The following is a 15,647-nucleotide window of genomic DNA, read 5'->3' on the forward strand; positions in this document are numbered from 1 at the left end:
CCGGATAGAGCAGCTCTTTTGCACGTACTGGGCTAAATGTCCTTGAGGGATACAGAGTACTGTTTTTGCCCTCAAGAACCTTATAGTAAGATGAAAGTGTACACCTGGTAAAGTGAAGACTGGGATTTGAAGTCAGAACACCTGGGCTCAAGCACAGCTGTTTCTGGCATCAGTTGCTTCCTTCATATAATAAAGTTATTGATCCTTACCTTCCTGTCTCCTAGGTTACCATGAGCATCGAAGAGGTAGCTTGTATAAAAGTATTTAAAAATAATGGAATTCTATACAGCTGTGTGACTTTTAAAGATACCTTTCATTATTATTTTTTAAAGATTTTATTTATTTGAGAGAGTGAGAGAGAGCACGAGCAGGAGGCAGGGAGAGAGAGAGGCAGACTCTTGCTGAGCAGGGAGTCCAGTGTGGGGCTCGATCTCAGGACCCTAGGATCATGACCTGAGCTGAAGGCAGACACTTAACCAACTAAGCCCTTGCTTTTTAACCAGGAGCCCTTACTTTTTATTATCTTAAAACATATTATAATTTGTCCATTTTTCATGAGTGAAATGAGAAATTGGATAACTAATAAAGCGGTTTAAAAAGTATCCAAGCCTTTGCATTTTCTCAGGAGCTCATAAACATCAGTCACATGGCTGTGAGAGTGCTTGGATTTGACATCCCCTCTTCTTCTGGTGGTGGAGATAAGCACAGAATATCAAGCAGTGATTATGTGAAGGAGGGATGACACAGACTGCAGTGTCAGACTAGAATAGCTAAGAAATAATACAGAAGATGGAAAAATACATCTTTTCTGTAAATAAAAAGCTGCTAAATGAAACAGAAGCCTTTGTTAACTGCTGTCCTAAGTGTCTTCACAGGATGGGTTATGCAGGCATACCGTATAGTTCTTTTCCTTCTCTACTAAGACCATGAACAAACAAAAAGCCTTAAGTTAGAGGTTCCAAACTGATCCAGGAAACGAGATAAAGGAAGTATTTGAGACTGCCCTATTGAATAGGCTTACAGTTAGCACAGTTCAGCCTGTGGTACGTCAGATCTTTGGTGGTGGGGTTACGGAAGCATTCTGATTTGTAGGAAGCCTATACATTTGGTTCCCTTCAAAATAATGAGGAATTCTGGTTCCCTTCAAAATAATGAGGAATTCCTTCATGAAGGAAGGTACTGTGTCCACTCCAAGCAGAATAATATTGTTGTTATTTTAAAAAGAAAAGACTTCCTCATTTAGTCTTACCTTTCTGAGTATAAAACTTTTGAAGGTATTAGTGGCTTAAAATAACCTCCAATCATTTTCCTATATAATCATCTCTACATAAGTTCCTGACAAAAAGGAAATTCTTTTAGTCATTGATGTTTTTTCTCTCTGCTTCTTTCCCATAGTACTACCTGCATATGGATGGCAGAGGCAGTTATGAATTCAAACAGATAACAGAAGATACGGTTGAATTTGGCTCTTAGAATCCCGAGAGCTGTACTGCTTCAATGAAATCATTACAGAACACACTTAGAAATACACAGTACATTGTAAAATAAAGCTGAGCTTGTTTTTTTAAAACAACAAATTAATTAGATATGAAATAATTGAGAACAAGTTGTTAAACCATTTAATATTATATAGGATATTGCTAATTGTGTATATGTTGGTTTAATTATTAATATGTACTAAGAATGTCCTTATTCTTGTGGTTAAAAACCTGCCTAAATTAAATTGGGCTTAAATCAGTGTAACCTGATTCATCCTGGGATGTAAACCATTTGAAGTCAGCTAATTTGACTTTTATGGCTCTATTTTTTCCTTCAATGAAGAACCCTATTTAAACCTGGGGTCGTCATTTATCCTGTTATAACAAGATAGTCTTGAGTTTCATTTTCTTGTGCTCCATGATAGTGGCAAACAAATCATAGTATATTCTCAAAATGTACAGCATCAATGCATAATAGCATTTATTACACAGTGGCAGATTTCTTTAGCTGCCACCATTATACTCATTCCTTGTATAGATCTTGGGGTACATTTGACTCCAGGAAAGCCATTTGAATTTCCTTTGGCCAAATAATAAATGTGCCCCTCTCAGTCTGCAGTATTGAGTTGTTTGGGGGGGGTTCTTTGTGGGGATGTAACAGAAACTTATGTGCAGTCTTGCTTACAAGGGGTGGTTACTGTGTTTCATACCTAATCTTCCCAATGTTTGGGATATTAAAACACAAAGCCCTTGTATGTCAAGTTCAAGGTCTTTAAGAGTTTCAGATTTTTTAAAAGAATTGGATGGATCTGTGTATGTTAGAAGCCCATTCATTAGACGTACGGTGGATACATGGTGTTAAACTCCAAATGAGCCATAGGAACGCACTACATGAAGTAATGCACTGAGTATGCAATGTTATCACTGTCTTTGACCGTGATTTTATGTTTAAAAATGTTATAATTACGCACATGGGTGAATTATGTTTCCTAGGCACTGGTTTATCTCTGTGAATCTTGAATAACTTTTTTATATTTGGGTTATTATGTCGAATTATCCTAAAAGAAATTGATTTCACCTCACCAAACCACCATTAATGACTTACATGTATTATTTGCACAGGGAAAACTGAAACTGAATATTATCAATAAGCTAGATATGAAATCAGTTTTATCAGAGTAGGGTTCAGAAATGGGCATTTTATATTCTTGTTCCTGTATAATGATTTTGGTTTTTTTGCAGAATTAACTCTAAGAATCACCGGCTACCAAAGTAAAACTCGATATACTGATTTCCATAATACATAACATTCAGTTTTTATCACTCTATTTGGCAAACTTGTCTACTTACTCATTTTCTGTTCAGATTAAAAATAATCAGAAATCCTGTACAACCTTTGCTTGCTCTTTTTATTCTGGTATCTAAAAAGTGGGTAGTTTATACATAGTTCATACAGTCTTAATCTTGAAAAACACAAAAATAAAGTGACAGTTAGAAATCCCTTTTAGCACCCAATGTCTCTTTTTTAAAAAGTTCCATCAAATGTGATTTTTAACAGAATGAATTTCTCTTTTAGAAAAGTCACATAAAACCTTCAATGTACCAAGGCACCTGGCTCAGTCGGTGGAGCATGTGACTCTTGATCTCAGGGTCATGAGTTTGAGCCCCGTGTTGTGTGTAGAGATTACAAGAAAAAAAGTGTAAAAACCCCCAAAATTTCAGTGTGCCTCACAAATGCTACGCAATAGCCAGGGGACCTTAAAAGATATTATCAGGCCTGGGAAAGATTTTAAATTATGCGGGAAGTTTGAGATTTTCAGGTTTCTAGATTACCGTGAACCTACTAATAACTGCCTCCTAATTCCTTCTGTAATGGATTCTTACCATGATAAAACCATTTGGGGTTTCTTGTTTTCTTTATTTTTAATTCCTTATTCCTTTTAAAATTTAACAAACATTAAATTGCCTTACCATTTGAGGCATAAAGGAACACCCTTCTCCTGGAGAATCACCATATACATAACATAACTATGGTTCTAAGAACACCAACAATAAAGAAATCCAGCATTTCTAGAACACGATTGACCATGAAACACCTTTTTCCTTATAATTTGTCTTAGCATCTTCTATAGGCTGCACTTGGAAATGTCAGTTTAATCTGAAAAATAAGTAAGTTTCACCTGTGAGCAACATACTGCATCCTGAGTGAACCACTCTGTGTTCTAATACCAAGCTTCTACTTTTCCTACAACAGAAAATAGGGGTGTAAATAACTATGGTTGTTTGCTGTGCATTAACAGAATAAAATATATCTAGGGTTTGCCTCTGCAGGGGAGGCAAAATTTTACCTCTATCCTCTTTGTGTTTTTGGCTGGGTCTAAGAATTAAGTTGACATAAGACAGGGAAACAGGAAGGAACCATAAAAGTTTATTGAATACAAGTTATAGGTGATAGGGAAGCCCTCGTAAGGAGATGGCCCAAAGAAGTGGCAAAACCTAAAGGCTTTTTATGCCAGGTGGAGCAAAGAGAGGCAATTGTGGAAAAGTTGAATAAACTATGTGAGGAAGCCAACGATGAGTGGTAATTTCCTTCTGGTTTAGGGGGGACATCTTCCATATAGGGACAAGTATTAGCTTGTTTTCAGGAGGAAAAGGAGAGTCAGTACCCTTCTTGCACCTGTTTTGTTTTTTGTTTTTTGTTTTTTTTTTTAAGTGTCTTTAGCTCAAAAATAGTCATTACACCAAAATGGGATATTCTGGGGTGGTATATTTTGTCACCCTCCACCTTGTTCCCCTCATAATGATTAGCATTTGACTTAAAACTAGTGATACTGTAGTGTCTGTCATTTCCTCATGGAATTTTTAAACTTTTAAATGTGTTTGTAATTTGGCTAAAGGCAGAATGTATTCTGTTAGATGGACTTTATCATTGTTGGAAAACTTTACATTTTTACTTACATCAGTCAATTTTCACTTGTGAATAATTGAAATATTCTGACCTATAAATATCATATGCACGTCACTTTAAAAAAATCTATTATCAAAAATCACTGAAAAAGTCAATTTCTCATCCTTAGGGGGAACCATTTAAAAAATTTTTTTTTATATTTTTAAAGATTTTTTTTATTATTTATGAGAGACACACAGAGGGGTAGAGACACAGGCAGAGGGAGATTATCTCCATGCAGGGAGCCTGACATGGGACTCCATCCCGGGTCTCCAGGATCACACCCTGGGCTGAAGGCGTCACTAAACTGCTGAGCCACCGGGCTGCCCAGAGTCTTCTGTTTTAAGCGTGGCTATAAATGGGGTCACAACCTGGCCACAGTCTCCTTGTGCTCTATAAGAGAAGCAGTTTAACAATAACCTCAAGTGCATAATCTTTTTCACTTGGGGCCTGTACCCACAGCACCTGTCTCACCAGTGTTGCTGGATTGGCGTTGCTGCCCCATTGGGAGATCCACCGGCTGCACTGAACCTTTTGTTCAGAGGATCCTTCCATGGAGGTAGGTGCTGATCCCACAGCATGGATGTAAGAGTTACTCTTTCAGTTGTCTCACAAAGTCCGGGCAATTTGGGGGCGGGGGGACTCATTTAGTGAAGCCTAGCTCGTTCAAGTCAAGTTGGTGGATTGAATGCCCCTTGAAGTTCAGCCTAAACATCCCAGGGGTGAAGGGTTACAGCACCTGACATTTAGAGACTCGGAAGCTCCAGCCCAGCAAAGTAGGTACAATCTGTTGAGGGTTCAGTTGAGCAGAACCTGGGTACCTGGTGGTTTGGTCTAATTGGCAGGGGCACCTGACACTGCTGTGTCGTTTAAAAACCCATCACCTTTCCCAGAAAGGCTGTGAGATTATCTAAAAAGGCATACCAATTGGGACCTTGGGGCCCAAGATAATCAAGTGGTCCTTAATACCTATTCCATATCTCAAAGTGCTCCAGATATCTGCAGAAAACTTTAGAAATTGGCAATAGGTCCCAACACTATTGGGAAATTGTTAAGAACAAGTAGATTGAATAGGTAAAAAATCCTACAGGTAAATTTATAAATGGCTTCCAAAATCTGTGGTAACCTACAACTTTAAGGTTTTGCTGGATTAGATGATAAACTGGGTTAAATTCACTGGATATCTAAATCTAAGTAGGAGAAACTATGCAAACATTGATTACTAAACATAGGCTTATTCACTTTGGTCCTGTTACAAAGAAACTAATGATAAATTGGGTCTGTTAGTAAACATGTTTTATGCTTTATCAAAAATAGTACTGTGAAAAGTACATGTTTCTAGGAATAGAAATAGAAATTTGTTGAGCTGAAGAATGATGGTGTAATAGCTCACAATTGCTTTCCTACTTAGTTTTTCTTTTTTTTTTCCCCTACTTAGTTTTTCTAGAAATTAAGGTCTCTAAGCATTAAGAATTCTAATAAATGTAATTAAGACTACTGGGAATAATATGGGAAACAACTCTGTATGCAAGGAAAGTAAGATATATGTTTTTGGTAAGAAAGGTATGAGGAATGGAAATACATTTTTGTTGAGGGGAAAAAAAGTAACTTTGTCCTAAAATGAGACTGGTTGTCTAGGAGAGGGAAAACTTAGGACAAAATCTGAATGTAAAAAGAGAGCTGTAGAAAGTCTGTAAAAAAGGAATCCCTGACAAGTGTTTTACACCTGATTGAGACTGAGGACTGAATGAGTTTTAAGAGTACATTAGTATGAGGGCCTGGCTGGCTCAGTCAGAGGAGCATGTGACTCTTATTTTGGGGTCATGGGTTTGAGCCCCACCGTAAGTGTAGAGATTATTAAAAAAATAAAGTTCAAAAAAAAGGTATGCTGGTATAGGTTGGAATTTGGCCTACTCTCGATAAGAAATTGTCAACATAGTTTTTCTTTATCTACCACGGAAAAATGGTTTCTGTGTGGGTCTTTGATTACTTAAGGAAACTGAATCTTCTTAATATTAAAAGAGTTAAGTTTTGTTAGCAACTATAATCTCCTGTAGAATCTGTTATTGTCAACCTGGTTAAAAGTTTTGTAATGAACTAGGATCCTACTTAGACATGTAGGATCCTTCTGATATTTAAAACCTTCTGATATTTTTGGACAAACTTACCCAAATTCAAAATCTAAATGAAGACTTTTTGACTAATTAGGCTTATTTGGTTTATCATCAACTAAGTGATGATAAAGCTTCTTAGGCTATATTGTGTGGAATGCTATGGCTGTTCTAGAAATTATATAAAATCCCTAAAATTCTATTAGGTCTCAGTATAATGTCGTGACTTGTAATTCTGATTATTGAGGTGTTGAACGTCACAAAAATACTATAGCCAGCAAGGAATATATAAGGTATCAAAAGAAAAGGCCCAAATGTCAAAGGACGCTGTAAAATACTTGGAGTTTATTATGTCTGAGAGGCAATGGGGTCTTCTTCAGGAAAGGAGAACGTGTCAGCTGGCCCCATCAAGGACCCACAAACAGTTGTGTGGGTTTTTGGGAATGGCCGTTTCTTGTCACATCTGGATTCCTAACTTTGCCGATTGCAAAAACCCCTTTATGATAAACTTAAAGGACCTGAGACAGACCCATTGGAGTGGGATGAAGGCGCTCAACAAGTGTTGGAAACTGTTGCCTCCCCCTCCCTACTGAAATCCAGCTTCACCTGTAGGAACGTGGTGGACCTCAACACTGGGAAAAATGGGTCGCCACAGGACCAGTTACACTCAATACAGACAAGGCCCCACCTCGTACGATTAGCCACACGATCTCTAAAATTAGAGGGAGTCATGCCCTGGATCCACCACCAGTGAAAAAGGCGCCCTCACAACAGAGGACAACAAATACACCGTGAGCCACTTCTAGACCTGACGCTTCTGGTCTTCGGTAAGACCGCCATGGATAGAGGTACTCAGGTTTGTACTCTGACAGTCTCAATCTGGACAATACTAGCTCTGCTGTTCTGGTCTCTTCAGTCTGTTTGCTGCCAGGCCCCTTGAGTGGATTAAATTATTTTCTCTGTGACTGTTCAATAATGAATGATGCAGATCATGGTTCACACATGATAGAATGCAGAGTTTTCTGGTTGTCTTTGCTTTGTTCCTCAGCTTCTAGAGACTGGGCATGATGATTGAAGCCTTAAGATCTTAAGATGGGGACACCTGGGTGGCTCAGTGACTGAGCATCTGCCTTTGGCTCAGGGCGTGATCCTAGGTCCAGGGATCGAGTCCCACATGCAGCTCCCTGGGAGGAGCCTGCTTCTCCCTCTGCCTGTGTCTCTGCCTCTCTCTGTGTGTCTCTCATGAATAAATAAATAAAATCTTTTTTAAAAAAAGATCTTAAGATGAACACTCTCCTGATACTAGTTTTGTCACGACTGTTCTAGAAATATGTAAAAGTCTCAAACTATCAACACACCGGAGCACTGTTGGGACTTAGATTCCCTGGTGAATAGAAGTAAGAAATGATAGACTGGCCCTGGACTGCCTGGTAGTGGGGGAGTGTGCAGTAATGAACGCTTCGGGTTGTACCTGGATTCGTAGAAGTAAACATGAAGAAAATCTTTGGTCAGGCAGCTTGGCTGCGTACCATCAGAGGAGATGTCCCGCGGAGGACTGGCAGGCCGTCGGCATGGTGCTCCCCAGCATCGTGTAGTTCCCCCCCTTTCTGGGGCCCCCAGTGATCCTGCTATTCTTCTTACTTTTTGGAGACTATATACTCCACTGTTTGGTACAGTTTGTGGCCAAGCGTATAGAGGCCGTGAAACCACAGATGGCGGTACCACAAGGGTATGAACAGCGGGGGGTGGAATGTGGTCGCACGCAGGTGTCAGACGAGCTGGGAAAACAGATTGCCCCCCTCTGAATCCCTGTGACGACACGCATGTGTGGCAGGAAGTAGCTGCAGATGGACCTTTGCCCTGTGCCCCTCAAGAATGAGGAGCGGAATAAAACTAGAGGAGGGATTTTGTCACCAACCTGACTGACCTCCTGAACTCAGAAGCTTCTGCCTGTCAACCTTACCTTTTACAAACTAACAAACTGCTAGAACAGAAAAAAAATTTTTTTGAGGAACACACCTGAGCAGATGAATCAAAGTGCCAGAAAGTGCTTCTGCCTCTTTATAATGTTAAGATGACCCTCTGAAAATTCATCCCAAGTCCTAAAAAAAAGGAACCTGTTTTCCCCTGTTCAGGGAGTCACAGCTTTGGGAATTATTCCCTGTGATCTCCTTTTTTGTACAAATAAGGTGACTTTGTGAGGCAACTCTACCTGGTAGAGTCTGTAGCTCACCGAGGAGAGGACCCACTTTAGTCCTGCGATGATATTCCTGCCACATCCTCCACATAGAGTTAAATTATTTAAAAGGAATTTTAGACACTCTATTGAAGTATAATACATATGCAAGAAAGTCCATAAATCGTAAGCTCGATGAGTTTTTAGAAAGTGTGCACACTCATTACTACCCTCCAAATCAAGAAATAGAACATTGTCACACCTCCGAGCCGCCCTCATGCCATCTAACTGTTAGCCTCCAAAAGCCACTCTTCTCTCTTCTATCACATAAATTGCTTTGCCTCTTTTTGAACTTCATATACATTAGATACCCTTTTGTGTATGGCTTTTTCCCTCACCCTTGTGAGACCGATCCATTGTTGATGTGGCAAGAGTTCCCTCATTTTTATTGCTGTATAATATTTAATTATACGAATAGACCATACTTTGTTCATCTTACCATGGATGGGCATTGGTTCTTCTGTGTGAAGCTGTTCCACGTAGTCCTTATAAACATTCTTATGCGGGACGCCTGGGTGGCTCAGTGGTTGAGCGTCTGCCTTTGGCTCAAGGTGTGATCCCGGAGTCCCAGGATCGAGTCCCGCATCGGGCTCCCTGTGTGGACCCTGCTCCTCCCTCTGCCTATGTCTCTGTCTCTCTGTGTCTCTCATGAATAAATAAATAAAATCTTTAAAAAAAAATTCTTATGCAAATCTTTGGGTGCACATATGTACGAGTTTCAGGAATGGAATGTGTCCAGCTTTGTTATGTATTGCAGACTGTTCTCCAAAGTAGTACCATTTTTATGCTCCCAGCATCAAGTGTATGAGAATTCCAGTTTTCCCAGTCCTTGCCAATATTTATATTGCTAGTGGTTTTTTCTTTTTTCTTTTTTCTGTGTACTTTAGCCATCAACAGCAAATTACTGTGGCTTCACTCTGCAGCTCCCTGACCAGTAATGAGGCTGAACTTTTGCGTGTTTATCTCCCATTGGAACATCCTCTTTTTTGAAGTGGCCGTTTAAATCTTTGGGCCCCCTTTTACAAGTTGTCCTAGTGCTATTACAGATTTTTATGTATTCTGGGTATGAGTCTTTTATTGGATAAATGTTCTAATATCAGACAGTGTAGACCTTAGGCTAATGAGCATTTCAAAAAATTCAGAGGCATATTTCATAACGAGAAAAAGATTGAACCAACAATAATAAACAAAACTCCACATAAATACTTGAACGCAATAAACCAACTTGACCCCTCCCCTCTATGTACGTGGCAACTGCAGAATTCTTACAATCCCTGAATATGTTTGATCTGTCCATTTATTTAAGACTTCCTTAGTGTCTGTCGGTAATGTTTGGTAGCTTTCTCTTTCATTAGCTCTATGTCTAGGCATTTGATGTTTGTAGTGTCCTGGTGCAAATTGTATCCATTTAACATTTCTTTTTCTAATTGTTGCTACTGAGTAGAAATGCAGTTGATTTTTGTATATGGATCTTAGTGGACCATAATTTTGTATATGGGCCATCCTTGTATCTTCCAAAGATGGTCCCATGAATAGATCTCCCATCCCATGCGCTCTGGACAGTGTAGTGTCAGCATCCTCCATGGAGAGGTGAGGTCTATATTCCCTCCCCTTGGACCTGGAGACCTTTGTAATTTGTTACAAATAATAAATGATAAGTTGGGAGATTTGAGGGTTGACCAAGAAGGAGATGGGATCAGGAGAGGCAGTAACACACAAACTTCATATGGGTGGCACTTAGATAGTATTGCCTGGGAGGGGAAGTTCCTCCCAGTAACAGGGTCAAAACACATAAAAACTGACCGAACTAAGGAAAAATTAGTTCCAGAGATGGTGGTGTGGGACCACCACCCATGAGTGGAATAGGACAAGGGGACTCCTGGAGGGAAAGCGGAAATCAGGACTCATGTGCGTAGGTAATGGTGTTCAGCAGCAACTGCTCTGAAGGGCAGTGGTTTGGGCCTCATAGCTATAGGCTGGTCTTATCTATGCTTGGCAGATGTTCGAGGCAGTTTCACGGCGCAGGGGGGCTGGGGTTGTACATCAAGTAGGCTCTAGCTGGCTACAGATTTGGGAGGAGGTTTGGACTATATTTAAAACAAATAGATATGTGAGGATTTGAGTTCGGCACTGGTGGGCTTTGGGCTGATGGTCCTGGTCTGCTGTGAAGAAGTAAACAGGCCATTGGAGGCTAATTTAGAGGGACCATCTCGGGCCTGTTTATAGAATATTTCTGTGACCAATAAAATACAGCAGAAGTTCAAGTTAAATCCTTTTAAATTAACAATCGGTGTTTGTTTTCTGATGAATGTATGATATGGTTCATTGCAGAGTCAAGTAGAGAACAGGGCTCCTTTCTTACTGTCTTTTCTCTCTAGTCTGATAGACTTCATTTTTTTTAACCTTGCGCCATCTGCCGTAATGATCATAACAGGTACTCCTTTATTATTTCTAGTTGTGCCACCATATTAATGTCTTCTTACTTTCCAGAAAGTAAGGCTTTCAGAGGCATATTTCAATGGGGTCTTCCTGGGGTCTTCTGTGTTCTTGCTTCCCTCTAGTTTTGGAGGCCGGCCAAGCTGCCAGCCCGACACGGAGCTCTCTTGCACTGGATCCTTCTGTTTTGGATTTATTCCTTTATTTAGTGGAACATGTCCTACAGTGGCTTCCTGGACAGGGTGCATGGGAGGAAAATTCTTTGAAGTCTTGTATATCTGAAAATATCCTTACTCTGTTATACTGGTGGGAAGTCAGCTGGAATGCCAAATTTATTATTTTTAAAAATTTTTTCTGAAGACTTTATTTATTCATTCATGAGAGATACATAGAGAGACACAGGCAGAGGGAGAAGCAGGCTTCCTGCCAGGAGCCCAATGCGGGACTCGATCCCTAGACTCCAGGACCACGTCCTGAGCCAAAAGCAGACAGACGCTCAATCACTGAGCCACCCAGGCATCCCCGGCATGCCAAATTTAAATTTTAGATAATTTTTCCTTAAAATTTTTCTTATAGTCATTGGCCTCTTATATTTATTTTCTGAATATCAGATTTGCTGTGGAGACTTTTTCTCCCACCCCTGTCTCTCTCAGGATTCTCCTCTGCCATATCTGGCAAGTCCTAGAGATCTCTAGAAAGGCAATTAATCTTTCTCCCCTTTCCAATGCACATGCAGATAGAGTATGGCTCCCTCGTCCATGTACAAACATTTTCTAAGCCTTTGTCCATTATTTACTGAAATCATTACTCCATTAATTTCCTCTTGTCTTTTCTCATTGTTCCTATGGATTTAAATCTTTTAAGTTCACTTAGTATGGTGTTAGGGGGGTCTTGGGAAGGAGAGGAGAGACACATGTTTCATTTCTAACTGGAAAACCATGAAGACTTTTTTATGTCCCTCTGTATATACTTTCCCTCCAAAAGCTTATTTTAGCAATAAAGAGAGTAATATATTTAAGAAAACTCAAAGTGAATAATTGGACCATGATTTTAGGATGTTCTCTACAGCACATTATTTCACAGGGATTATGACCAGATTCATGATGCCTCATGGAACTTTCTGTTACTGCAGGTAAAGCTCCATTTGCTTTCCATTCTTGGAATGGAAGAGCAGGCTCCATGATCTGGTCATTCTGGTTTTCTGAAAATGCTTTTTAAAAAAAATTCACAGTCATCCTCAACTTAAAAATACCTTTAACCAATACTTTAAAAGCTGTCTTTTCTTAAAAAGATATGTTTTTAAAGATAAATTAACTCTAGCCATTTTGCCAAATTGCTTTCTCTTTGAGATGTTTGAGGCAACACAAACACCAAACATTGTCAAATACACTTTATTTGGGGTGGTATCTGATGCCCCAGTTGTGGCTTTAGTGATGCGAGCATTCCCTCTTCCTGGAGCGCTCCTCCCAATTACCCCTCCCCATCTCCCCCTTTGACTGATTAACTGTGTCCTTTAGCTGAGATTTTAAATAGCCCTTCTGAGTCTAAGTTAGATGGCCCCATATGAGTTCCCCCAAATACCCTATACTTTCCCTATCGTATTATTATCAATTGTTCTGTTACCATTACCTGTTTGACATTTTACCCTACAAACGTAATGAGCTCTGAAAATGCTGGGATTGTGCTCGTTGTGTTTCGATCAAACCCACAATGCCTGGCACATAGTAGGTGCTTAGTATTAAAATAAATTAATGAATAAGTGAGTGAATTCAAATTCATGGTTTTTTCAAAGGCAGTTATGATCTGGAAAAGGAGCCAAGACGGGTAAAGAACTATTTTGTACAACATTAAGGGTCCTAAGAAGGAGTGTAAGGTTGTACAACGAGGTGGTGGGGAGAGTGCTGGGAATCCAGGAGAGGAAAGCTTCTGGCTGAGACCCAGGGAACACTATGAACTGCCTTGAAGGGGGGAGGGGTAGGTAGAAGCAAGGCATGTGAATCAATGGAATAGAGGCAGGAAAGCTTTTGGGGTTCAGAGAGCTGCAGATAAGGCAGGGGTCCTCGAAGTCTCGTCTCTGGAAAATGGCAAAGTCCATCTTTGGAAAGTGTAATCTTTGCAATATGATCGTGGCTCTGCTTTTACCTTTGGCATGGATTAATAACTTGCAGATATTTAAGTTTAATAAATGACATATTTTATCAAGTCTGTGTAATTCTATCCATCAGTGAGGTGTCTGTCTTCCTTTTTCATCCTGTATCCCCTGCCCTGCATTCGTGAACTCAGGCAGAGGGGACTGAATGGTTAGGAAAGCACATAGAACAGAGCTTCTCAGACTGCGGGGAGTGTACACGTCGCCCGGAAAATGCAGATTCTGATTCAGTAAGTCTGGATTGGGGCCTGAGAATTTCCATCTCTCACTAGCTCTCAAATGGTGCCAAAGCTGCTGAACCCGGAGTCCACGGGAAGGAGCAAGAGCTGGAGTGGAACTCTAGCTCTGGACTCGAGAGACCACCGCAGGTAGAGTTGCAGCAGGTTGGGGAAGGTGCTCTGGTCTAGTGATTCGGGCCCACCCTCCCGCCAGATGCCTTCATTCTTCATCACTTACCGGTGTTGGGTTTGGGGACTCCTTTCTTTTAGAACCCGGTCTAGAAACATTCTAGAAGTTACCAATCCAGAAGATGGCGCCACAATCTTAGTTATAAACCACACTTCCCTCTCCTGCTGTGACGGAAGGGAAAGCACTTCCTGCCTCTCTGAAAGCTACATTTCTAATTCTCTGGCTTGACACATGCTCAGGAAACAGGAGTTGCTTTGCAGATGGAGCATAGTTCTCTTGGTGGTTTCTGAAAATCACGTTGGAGAGAGAATGTCATGTCAAGACCCTTTCCTTAAAGCTTTTTTTCAGAACCCTCCTTAAAGTTTATTACATTTCGCATGTTCAAGATGAGTTGCAATTTCTCAGCTTCAAAATTCTTGGATTTTTTTTTTTTTTTTTTAGTATTTTTATTTCCCCACAGGAAGAGTGTTATTTTTAATTGTTCATTATTGATGCTCTAATAACGTATAATCACGTAATTGAGGCTAAAAGGAACCGAAGAGCTTCAGGCCAATTAGTGCACTTGACAAGAGAGAAGACAGGCTTCCTGATTTCATTTAAGTCCTCTTGAAAGAGTTTCTGTTCCTGGCAAGTGGGAAAATGCTAACAGACTCCTATGTGACAAACGCTCACCTAGGCAGTGCACAGTCTACACATGGAGAATTTTATCTGGGCTTTATATAGTACTTTGATTTTGGCCTCACAGCAAGCTGCATTCTGACCTCTACAAGAGCTGGAAATACCCCATGTAGGGCTATAGCTCTACTCTTACTGCAGTAAAAATTAGATTAAGCCAGTGGTTCTCAAAATTTATTGGGTATTAAAATTACTTGGAGGGCTTCTTGTTACAGCACAGATTGCTGATCCCCCTATCTTATACTGAGTAAGGGACAGGCAGCGCTAGGCAAGTAGAGACAGAGGGCCATGGAATTAGGCTCATAGAAATCCCAAAATGCTGAGATGTAAGGAAACCGGAGATAAGGGATTAGATCAGACCACCTGGCCCTGGATGCTAGGGAGCATTTTCCTTTGAGGGCTACAATATATTTTTATTTATTTAATTATTATTATTTTTTATCAATGAGAGACACAGAGAGGGGCAGAGACACAGGCACAGGGAGAAGCAGGCTCCATGCAAGAGCTTGATGCAGAACTCGATCCCAGGACCCCGGGATCACAACCTGAGCCAAAGGCAGACGCTCAACCACTGAGCCACCCAGATGTCCCTTTTTTTCATTTTTATTTTATTTTATTTTATTTTATTTTATTTTATTTATGTATGTTTATTTTTTGGGGGGGTGGAGTCTACAATATAATCACAGAAAATGACCAGACCACAAAGAAGTAAGTCATTAAGGGTGTTATCAATAGTCCTTGCTCAAACTAAGATGGCATAAGAATTTCAAGGCCATAATTATGCTCCCTGGTCAAGTTTGCAATAAGAGACCAGCCTAAAAGCCTTTGGTAGCAACTCTCTCGGGACCCCTCTCACTACTGAGAGCTCCCTCTGCATCCTTGCTTAGTAAACTTCTATTGCTTTACTCTCCTTCATCCAAGAGATTCATTCTTTGACTCTGACACAGAACCTAGCTCTCCCACTCCAGTACTACTCACAAAAATTACTTCAGGATGCATTAAAAACTTAAATATAAGACCTGTACATGTAATGAAACTCCTAGAAGAAAACATAGGAACAAAGCTCCTTAGTCATGTTTGGAAATCATAGCTAAAGCACAAGCAACGAAATAAAAAATAAATAAGTGGGACTACATTAAAATATAAAGTTTCTCCACAGCAAAGAAAACCACCAACAAAATGAAAAGACAACCTACCAAATGGGAAA

General features: G+C 40.1%; 1 protein-coding gene across 2 annotated transcripts in view; it reads left to right on the forward strand.

Moving 5' to 3' along the window:
- ABCD3 (ATP binding cassette subfamily D member 3) overlaps positions 1-2,979 on the forward strand; it is a 76,889-nt gene extending 73,910 nt beyond the window's left edge. The window contains exon 24 of one of the 2 annotated variants that reach the window (XR_012035102.1): positions 1,396-2,871. Coding sequence is in view for 1 of the 2 variants with exons in the window: in XM_072834585.1 (XP_072690686.1) it covers positions 1,396-1,473 (78 nt within the window). In the remaining variant the exon portion in view is untranslated. Of the gene's footprint in view, positions 1-1,395 lie in introns of both variants that reach the window. The other variant, XM_072834585.1, reaches the window with a different exon arrangement.
- Positions 2,980-15,647: the final 12,668 nt, after the last annotated feature.

The sequence above is a fragment of the Canis lupus genome, chromosome 8 (assembly GCF_048164855.1).
Source record: "Canis lupus baileyi chromosome 8, mCanLup2.hap1, whole genome shotgun sequence".
In the NCBI taxonomy this organism is placed as follows: domain Eukaryota; kingdom Metazoa; phylum Chordata; class Mammalia; order Carnivora; family Canidae; genus Canis; species Canis lupus.